The 9,747-nt window shown below is 43.9% G+C and overlaps 2 protein-coding genes across 2 annotated transcripts; both read left to right on the plus strand.

The window, feature by feature from the left end:
- Positions 1 to 539: 539 nt before the first annotated feature.
- AK88_00577 (uncharacterized protein) lies at positions 540 to 4,956 on the plus strand (the record flags this gene model as incomplete). The annotated part of the gene is made up of 2 exons (XM_012478225.1): positions 540 to 800; positions 1,072 to 4,956. The coding sequence occupies 2 exons, from the start codon at positions 540 to 542 to the stop codon at positions 4,954 to 4,956; spliced, it is 4,146 nt and encodes a 1,381-aa protein (XP_012333648.1).
- Positions 4,957 to 7,689: 2,733 nt separating this feature from the next.
- On the plus strand, positions 7,690 to 9,410 carry AK88_00578 (uncharacterized protein; the record flags this gene model as incomplete). The annotated part of the gene is made up of 2 exons (XM_012478226.1): positions 7,690 to 8,992; positions 9,181 to 9,410. The coding sequence occupies 2 exons, from the start codon at positions 7,690 to 7,692 to the stop codon at positions 9,408 to 9,410; spliced, it is 1,533 nt and encodes a 510-aa protein (XP_012333649.1).
- Between the last annotated feature and the right edge of the window lie 337 nt (positions 9,411 to 9,747).

Genomic DNA, 9,747 nt, shown 5'->3' on the forward strand with positions numbered 1-9,747 from the left:
GTTGGTGCCTTGCCCGTCTTTAGCGCAAATTGGCGGAGAAGTGCACTTGGACGAGAATGTTTGCATTTTTTTCCCCTGAGGACTATTTGAAAACACCAATTTTTGTGCTTTGGATATTTATTTTCCATTTTGGTCCACTAGGTTGAAATATTTTGGCGCTTCTCCATTGAGAGTTTTTTTTTTTTTTTTTTTTTTTTTTGCCTGCTGTTTCTTTATCTTATATTTGCTGCTCAGTACACAGCACCCTCTTTTTTTTTTTTTTTTTTTTTTTTCGCACCTCAACTATGCGAGTTCGTAACACGTGAGCGCGCTGATTTGTGTGAACAGCTATTTGCCTAATGATGATACGGCTACTGCCTGGAGAGGGCCCCTTTTTTTCTCCAAGAAGCTTGCACCTCCGGTTGGGGATTTACCCCTGGGCACATACACACCCCCGCCTCACAGGTGGTCACAACACATTTGCAGGCACACACACACACACACACACCAATCCCCACTCCTGCGCCATCCGCATGGACGGAAGAGCCAAGCAAAGTACAATGTTGAGGAACTCCTACCAAAATGACAAACCAAGCTGTGTTAATATAAAAGTTATTGTTCGTTGCAGACCGCTAAATGAAAAGGAGAAAAATGATATACACAACGAGGAGGTCGTTAAAATAAAGGACAATGAAGTAATTTTAACTCTGAACAGGAACAACGAGATTTATGAAAAGAAGTACAGCTTCGACTATGCCTGTGACAAGGATGTGGATCAAAGAACCTTGTTTAATAATTATGTCTTTCGTATAGTCGATGAGGTAATGCCCCCCATGAGGGGTCTTGTGCTGAACATATACTCTGCGGGGGGGGGGGGGAAAAAAAATTCCCCCACCTCCCCCTACGACTATTATATTTTTTTCGTTTGGTTGTCTATCCCAGTTTATTATAACACCCCTGAGTTATGCTGTTCTTGAGTTGTGCTTTTCGTGAATTGTGCTTTTTGGAAGTGGGAAGGGGAAAAGGCACATGTGGTATACACACACATATATATATAGCGTTATTTCCCCTTCACTGTGATCCCTGTCTCAGGTCCTCGAAGGATTCAACTGCACGCTGTTCTGTTACGGCCAGACCGGCACAGGCAAAACGTACACCATGGAAGGCAAGATTTTAGAACACCTGAAACATAACGAGAATAAAAAAATCGACCTGAATGATAGCATTAACAGCGACATAAACTACTACTACGAATTGTGTGACAGTGACGACACGGGGATCATTTTCCGCGTGGCGAAGAGAATATTTGACATTTTGAATCGCAGAAAGGAGTATAAGTCTACCAGGTTGGTAGGGGGGGAGGAGGAGGAGGAGCTTGCGTGGCGGCGCAATAGTTGCACGAGCGATGTGGATGAAATGTGCGCGGGAGTAGCATCCCACGCGGGAGTGACACGTTTAGGGGGAAGTGTTCTTCATGAGCGGAGCGAGGCGTCCCCGCCCAAGGGCCTGTCGAGGGGTGGGTCGCCAAACAAAAGCGAACAGTTCAAACCCCCGGAGGAAAAAGAGGAAGGGAGCAGCGCAGGAGATATATACAGCGTAGAAAAGAGCTCCTACGATTTTGTTATAAAAGTGAGTTACCTAGAAATTTACAATGAAGAATTGTGTGACTTGCTGAGTACCTCGAGTGAGTCTAACAAATTAAAAATTTATGAAGACACGACAAACAAAAACAAAGGATTAAATGTGGATAAGTTGGAGGAGAAGTGTATAAATTCGTTTGAAGAAATTTATTACTTAATCTGTTCAGCTATAAAAAAAAGAAGAACTGCTGAAACGGCTTACAATAAAAAGTCTAGCAGGAGCCATTCCATTTTTACCATCACCTTGATCATGAAGGATCTGAACAATGATGGAGAGAGCATTACCAAAATAGGAAAATTGAATTTAGTCGATTTGGCTGGAAGCGAAAATGCATTGAAGAGCTCGTATGGTAATTTAAAAGTTAGACAGCAGGAGAGTTGTAACATCAATCAGTCGCTCTTAACTTTGGGTCGAGTGATTAATGCTCTAATTGAAAACTCGTCGTACGTCCCGTACAGGGATTCTAAATTGACTCGATTACTTCAAGACTCTCTAGGAGGGAAGACGAAAACTTTCATCGTGGCTACCATTTCTCCATCCTCCCTCTGCATTGATGAAACGCTAAGCACACTAGATTATGTGTTTCGAGCTAAGAATATTAAAAACAGACCAGAAATTAATGTCAAGACAACTAAGCAATTAAAAATAAAAGACTTAAATAATGAAATTGAAAAATTAAAAAATGCACTCAATTTAAGTCGAGAAAAACGAGGAGTCTACCTCGACAATGAGGAATACAATAATATACAAAACAGTTTAAAAAAAAATAAAGAAATTTTATTACAAAAGGAAAAGATCCTGTTTGAGAAAAGTAAAAAAATTAAAACTCTTTTGAATAAAATGGACTACACAGATGATGTGCAAAATCAGATTGTGCATTTGTTGAAGGATGTTCTTTCTAAATGTAGGAACATCCAATTGGTTCATGACGTCTTGGTAAACAAGCTGTCTGAGGAGAAATGCGTCACGAGGTTCCTCCTATCACAGTTCCACCAAGCAGAGGGCCAGTACGAGCACCACGTCAATCTACTCTCCCAGGCGCAGAAGGAGATGTGTGCATTATTTCGAGAAACGGTTTCTAACTTTAGGAAGAGGAAGAATCAGGATTACTCCACGCTGAACGACATTTGCAACCTCATTTTGAGCGTGCTTGGGAAGGCCAAGGGTGACATGGAGGAAGGGAATGAGGCCATTATGAAATGTGTGGACGATGTGGAAAAATTGAACAGAGACATCGTCCTGCGGGAAAACAACCTCCTCACTTTTGTCATGGACAGGGTAGACGCTATGGAGAAACATGACCAGAATTATTTTCTCCAGTTAGGGGAACTCACGCGGGAGATCCTATCCTGCAGGGTGGACCTGGCTGATGTCACAGACCCGCGATGCAGTGACCCCTTTTCCAATGAGAGGAGTGATTGGACAGAGTCGGCGGACCCATCGGAGAGGACTCCCCAGAAGAACCTCCACAACACAGGAGCAATGCTGATTGCCCTGCGTGATCTAGCGCAGAGTGATGAAGCGCGGCAGATGCTAAGCCAAGTAGAGAGCTATCACTCCACGGAAGAGAGAACAGTCGAAGAGACCATCGAGCACATGAAAAACGTAAGCCAATTACTCCATTTATATTTAACTAGTGCATTTGAAAAGTTAAAAAAAGAAATGAAAAAAAGAATAGAAACACTAAATGAAGAGAGGGAAAAATTAACCAAGTTGGTAGAACAGCTACGAAGTGATTATGAATCCTTCGAGTCCAATTTAAATAAACGTAAGGCCAAAATTGTGGAGACGTACAGACAAAGCATAAGGGAAGATATGAACCTTTTTCAAAGTCGAGTAATGGAGGAGATCAAAACAGTGATTCAAAAAAATGTAAGCGAAATGAATGACACAGTGGAGAGGAAGCTACATGCATTGTCTAACCAGTTGCACGATGAGGCTAAAAATAAATTTAACAAAATCATTACCCACTCGGTAAGTACTCTTGAGGAATTTTTTGTAAATCACCAAGAGCGATGTGGTGGGTATAATCAGGATTGTCTCCAGTCCACTGACCTGGTTGAAGAAAAAGTAAATTCTTATTATAAAAATTTAGGTTGTGTCTTCACACATGTTGATAATAAATTTGTTACTGAGCAAAGGAAAATGGAGAGGACCGTTCAAAATGTTAAAGACGTGTTCAGATACATTATTGAGGGGAAGAATGACTCTATTATGAAGATAGCAAGCCGCATGGAGGACATTACATCGAATAAGAAGAAAGAGAAAGAGGTGCTCTACAAAGAACTCTCGAGAGCAGTTTTGCAGGAAAGGGATGAACTTGATGTTACGAAGAAGAAGGTTAAGCAATTGGCGGTGAGACACATGGAAGAGGTTAACCTGTGTAATGGAAACTATGGCGAACACCTCAATAAATGTGATTCATATGTGGAAGAACTGCTACAACGATTTCGCGAAAATGAAGATAACCAAAATGATGAGTGTGTGGAGTTTCCCATTGGGGATACCCCCGTCGTCCAGCATGAAGGGAAAGATATTAACGCTGAAATTGAAAAGGTGCGCTGCTATGCTAATGAGAGCTTCTCCCACATGGGTGAGGACAATATGCATGGCGTAGATCCCCCCGATAATACGTGTGGGACAACCGACTTACCGCCTCCATGTCTTCACCCCTACGCCGATTTGCATTACGACCACGTGAGGGAAGAGGTCCTCAAAGAAATTGAAGACGTGTCTGTTGAGAAAAATATAAATTTTAAGTGCCTGTTGGATAAAATGGATGAAAATTTAAACCTGATCCTGAATGAAAAGAATTTTGCTCGACATCGAGGTGGGAGTATGGACCTATCAAGGGGGGACAACATTGGGGGGGGTATCATCATACCACTTACTGCCTCTCGTCCTACTACCCTTCCAGTAGTACCACCACCCCCTTCCCTTTCATCCCCTCATGTGAGTGACTTCCCCCCTACAACCGGCCATGGTAACTGCACTCCGTCGGCACCACATGGCAACGTCATAAGGAAAGGCATAACCCATGAACAGAATCAGAAGAAAGCAAGTGGCTTCTTTCCCACACCTGATGCAGAACCAGATTTGGAGAATGGAAGTTCGAAACTTTTTTCAGATTGCAGCAGGAAGAGGAACAAAAGCATAGAAGCTGTGCAGGGGCGGAAATTGTACCTGACGTCCAATGAATTGAGAAACCCCAGTGCGAAAATAAAGGCGCTGGGAAATAGCGGGGGGTCTAGAAAAAATTCTCCCGCTCCTAAGAAAATGAAGGAGGACGCTTACAAAGGCAGGGGCACCAAGTTCCTTCGCAAGTCCGAGAATTAGCCACAACGTCACAGTTGGCCTAAATTAAAAAAAAAGAATCTGTCACAGGTGTTTCGCTCATCCCGCGTACCTACCCCACTTGTTTATGTATATATTTACCTTTTATGAAAAAAAGAATTTTGTTTTTTTTTATTTAGCGTTCCTTTTTTTAAATGACTCAGAGGGGGAAGAGCTTCCATTTGGTCCATTCAATGGGAGCCTTCTACCTCTGAGGTGATAACCACACCTGTCGCTTGTGTGGAGGTGGCCTGGCTTCATACGTCCCGTGTCTTCCGTCTTTCTGTGGTTCAAGTTGTTTTTTTTTTTTTTTTTTTGTTAGTACCCACGTGCATTGCTTATGTAGTGGTTCTGTCCACACCCTCCCCGCATTTGTTTGAACTGTCCAAAATGTGCTGACTTGAAATTTTGGCGAATTGGATGGACAGCCCATTTAGTGCACGTTCCATCATTCCCTTTTTTTTTTTTTTTTTTTTTTAGTTTTTAAAAAATTTTTAAATGTAAAATAATTTGGCGTAAACGTGACCTTACTGTGGCGGTTCTTCTTTACCGCTATTCGCTATAGTGTTTTTTTTTTTTTTTTTTTTTCTTTATTGTGATTTTTGTGCACAAGCACGTTATCCGTACGGATACATTCCTCATTATTGGAGAGAAGATGCGTACAGGGGTTTGTGCTAATTTGTGGGGTCCCCGTGGTCGAACTCCTCTCTCCACATTACACACTCTGTTGGGCACTGCTGTCTATGTCTTTAAAAATGCCCTCCCTGTGTGTCCACAGTTCGTCAAAGGAGTAATTAATTCTTCTCCGTAGGAGACCCAACCAAAGGAGGTGTTCACGAACTGCCACTATCGCAGTGTGTAACGTTTACATGGCGTAGCGACAAGTTGGTCAAGAAGTGAGATCGTTTTCATTTGTTCTCATGTGTTCAATTGGGGGAGGGTAACTTTTGTGTCCCCCCTCATATTTGGCCCATGACAATGGTAAACAATTTTTCTCTCGAACGATCTCCTTTTCAACTCGTTAGAGGAGGCACAACGAACATAACGTGGTGAGGAAAAGCAACACAAAGGGGCCTCACAAAATTACACATCAAAAGGGACAGAAAAGGAAAGGTGAAAAGAGGGTGAAAAAAATTTGGCGTACTGCTAAAACATATTGTGAGTTTCATTTTTTTCTTTTTTCTTAATATATTACAAATAAGTTTTTCCCAGGAAAGGAAAATATATTCAGACCAGATAGCAGTGATGGGTATGCCCGCACACTGCGCCAAGTGCGAGGGGAAAAAAAAAAAAAAAAAAAAAAAACTCACACTGCAAAAGTGCTTGCTCGGAAAACACGGCGTCGCTTCCACCCCCTCCCCCGAGCTGCTTCATACCTCCAAGTAGCATTAGTCCGGCCCCGGGATGGAGGAAAATAGCGCAAAAACTGGTTGGAATGGTATAACAAGTGATACAGAATGGCATAGCTGCGCAAGAGGAGGCGGCGAACACATAACTTACCCTGACGCAAGGAAATAACGCGCTTTTTCATGTAACCTTGTTCTCCCCCCCCCCCCCTTGACGCGAACGGAAAGTGACGCACTCTGCAAAAACACGGTGAACGACCCAAGAAAGGCGCAATTGCTGAACGTGAGAGTGAGAGGAAGAGGACGAGAGAGAGGGCTGACCCGCGCGCCGCAGCGAAGCGGATAATCATGAGCCAAGGAGTCGCATCCCACGCGTATGCCAGCACGTATGAAAAACACGTGCATGAATCACACATACACAAACAAGCATACGCACGCGCGCACACACACGAACGAACAAACATGCTTGTGCGTAGCGTTCTTACACACACGCACTGACGCGCGGAGTTAACCTACACACACACACACACACTTGTGTGAACGTGTGCGGGCTGCACAAAAAAGGGGAGGCAAAAACGATTGTAATAATACAAACCCACGCCTAACTCGGAGCCAGGCAATCATTCCTCAAAAAATCAGCGCAGCTGCCGAGAAAAACTCCCTCCTCTCGGTAGCCAAACGTGTGAAGGGGAAAGAAGTGATTAAAGGCAAACTGGATTGACCTATCGGTTGTGTAACAAGTAGCTCTGGCAACCGAAGCCAGGCACTCGCACACAGGGAGAGCGAACCGCAGAAGAGGTGGTAGCGTTCCCATTCGGGCGAGCTGGAGGCAGGTCCACCACAGCTAGACTCGCCCCCCACCGCAGCCAACTCTCGCTGGACGGGAGGGAAAGAGGCCAGGCACGTACGCGCAAGGCAGCAGAAGAATGAATGCGAACAGAGCACGGGCGAGGGGCACACCGAGGCGCGCAACAACAGAAGAAGCAACCTGAGGCGGCGGCTGGCGACGCGGCGTCAGGCAGGCGAAAGAGGCAAGAGAAAGAGGCCGACGAAAAAAGACGACGGAGGAGGGAGAAAAATAAGAGAGGACAAGACACAGGTGAGTGTTAGACAGGAATAGGAACCCCGGCGGCGTGACCGAGGAATATGCCCTGACACGCGGCCGAGTGCCCCCCCAGGAGCAACGTACGAGTGATTGACGCGCCCAAGGGAGAGGGGCGGCACGGGGGGGAAAGAAAAAGCAAAAATTGGGCATAAAAAATAGTGGCAAAAATAGCGGTAAAAATTGGGCGTAAAAAAGTGGCAAAAATTGGGCATAAAAAAGTGGCAAAAATAGCGGTAAAAATTGGGCTACATTTGGGCAGCCGCGAGAATCCTCTGCTTGTTAAAAATGTCAGATGTGTTTTCCATATTTAAAAAAAAACGAATAAAAAAAGCAAAACTGTGCAAAACATCCGTAAAAAAAAACAAGGGGAGGATTTTTATGAGCGACAAGTCCCGTCGGAAGGCGTACGCGACGAGCCGAGCGGTCAGCAGCAACCACAGCGGGTTGCTCCACCACAAGCACAGTGATGAGTATCTGAAGGGGTCCGGAGGGGGAGCAGCAGCAGGAGGAGGCAGCTTCAGCGGTGTCCTCAACGAACCCCCGTTCAGCAAATTAGCGGAAATCGATTTATTAAACAACGAAACAAATGTCGTTGTGGAAAATTTCCCAAAGCTCCCTGTAAAAAATATAGAGTCATGTGAAGAAGTATATAACATCTTCTACCTGAGGGATCAATATTTGATTGGAAATAAAAATATACAAATAAATAATGACCACTTGATTCTGCTTGAAACGACACTAGACAAATTAGACGCAGCCATATCTGAGTTGGACACAGAAGAAAATTATTCCACGAAAAAAATATTAACAAGTGTATATGAAAAGGTTTTTAATTTATATAGGAGTTTCAAAAGCATGAAAATTTTACCTCCCCAATTATCCAATGCATATAATTGTTTCCAGAGCAATGTTATATTTGTAAAAGGCAAGCAATTTAAAAAAAATTATGTGTTCGATAATTTAATAAATATTTACACATACCTACAGAACAGTGAATTGCAACAGGATAACATCGAGACGATCAACCAAGCCATTTATATTAAGGATAAAAATGTGTCCACTCCATCCTTCATCAACAAGAGCATTTTGTGTTCCAATGAAAGTGTTGAAGAGCACATTGAATATTTACCCATGAAGTTTAATCCTCATTTTACAGAATTAAACAAAATTTCCATTTATTACCTTTTTGAAGAATCTGTTAATCACATCATATGGCAGAAGGCGCTAGACGAATTAGTCGTTGTGAAAGCCTTGGCGGATATACCCTACTTGGACTTATCGGAGGTGGAAGGGTTCGATTTTAAAAAAATGAAATCGGGACAAAGGCAATGGTATCCTGTATATATTGCTAAGGAGTTAAGTGAAGAAGGACTTGCCACAGTGGAATTTCCCTTTTGGTTTTATATTGACAATTTAAAAAATATTTACAAGAAGGAGTTTGAGGACATGAACGAGCTGACGGACCTCCCCAGTCCCTTCTTCTTCGAAATATCTTCCATGTTCCTTGAAAATAATGCGTTTAAGAATTCTACGCCGATCGAGACCATCGGCCAGCGCACGCCCTACAAGTACATACTTAAGGTGGCAGGTAAGGTTGGAGCGGTGGTATAACAATACGGGTCATTTGTGAGCGGTGGCCAAGGACTCTCCTGCGTGTATGCACACTGCCCCATGTTGCCACTTCCTTGCTGCATGCCCACTACCATGTGATCGTTTCCTTGCTGCATGCCCCCTCCCATGTTGCCACTTCCTTGCTGCATGCCCACCTCCGCGCAGGCCTCATCCAGGATATACGACAGAAGCGCATTCACAAAATTTTGAACAAGTTCAAGAACTGCGACGTCCTGTCTGAAATCCTGATAATAAATAACATACAGATATACGAAACGTATTGTGTGAATTACTTGGCTTCTGTTTTTTTTCAGAGCAAAGGGTCCAGTAGTTCTGTGGCGGACAATTTTGATGTGCGCAACTATCTGTTCGACCCCTTTGTTTTTAGTGCCTGAGGGGGGAGGCCTCAAGGCGGGAAGGCGCGAAGGCGGGACCCACCGAGACCCCGGCGATCAGGAGAGGCACGCCAACTGAAAACATTATAACCGCGATAGCGCGGTGGAGGCCACGGTCGCAAATATACTCAACCAATGAGCACAGGTGTAGACATGGTTTGGACAATGTGGGGAACGTCACGTCGTGGCAGAGAGAAGGGAAAAGCTGAGCTTCGACGTTCAGAAAGGAGGAAACCCGGGTCGAAACACCATCTCGTGAGTTGTTCCCACCTGCCATGTCGTCTGACCTCACCTCACCTGACCCATTCTTTTTTTTTTTTTTTTTTTTTTTTTTTGT

This window comes from Plasmodium fragile, assembly GCF_000956335.1.
Source record: "Plasmodium fragile strain nilgiri unplaced genomic scaffold supercont1.5, whole genome shotgun sequence".
NCBI classification, from domain to species: Eukaryota; Apicomplexa; class Aconoidasida; order Haemosporida; family Plasmodiidae; genus Plasmodium; species Plasmodium fragile.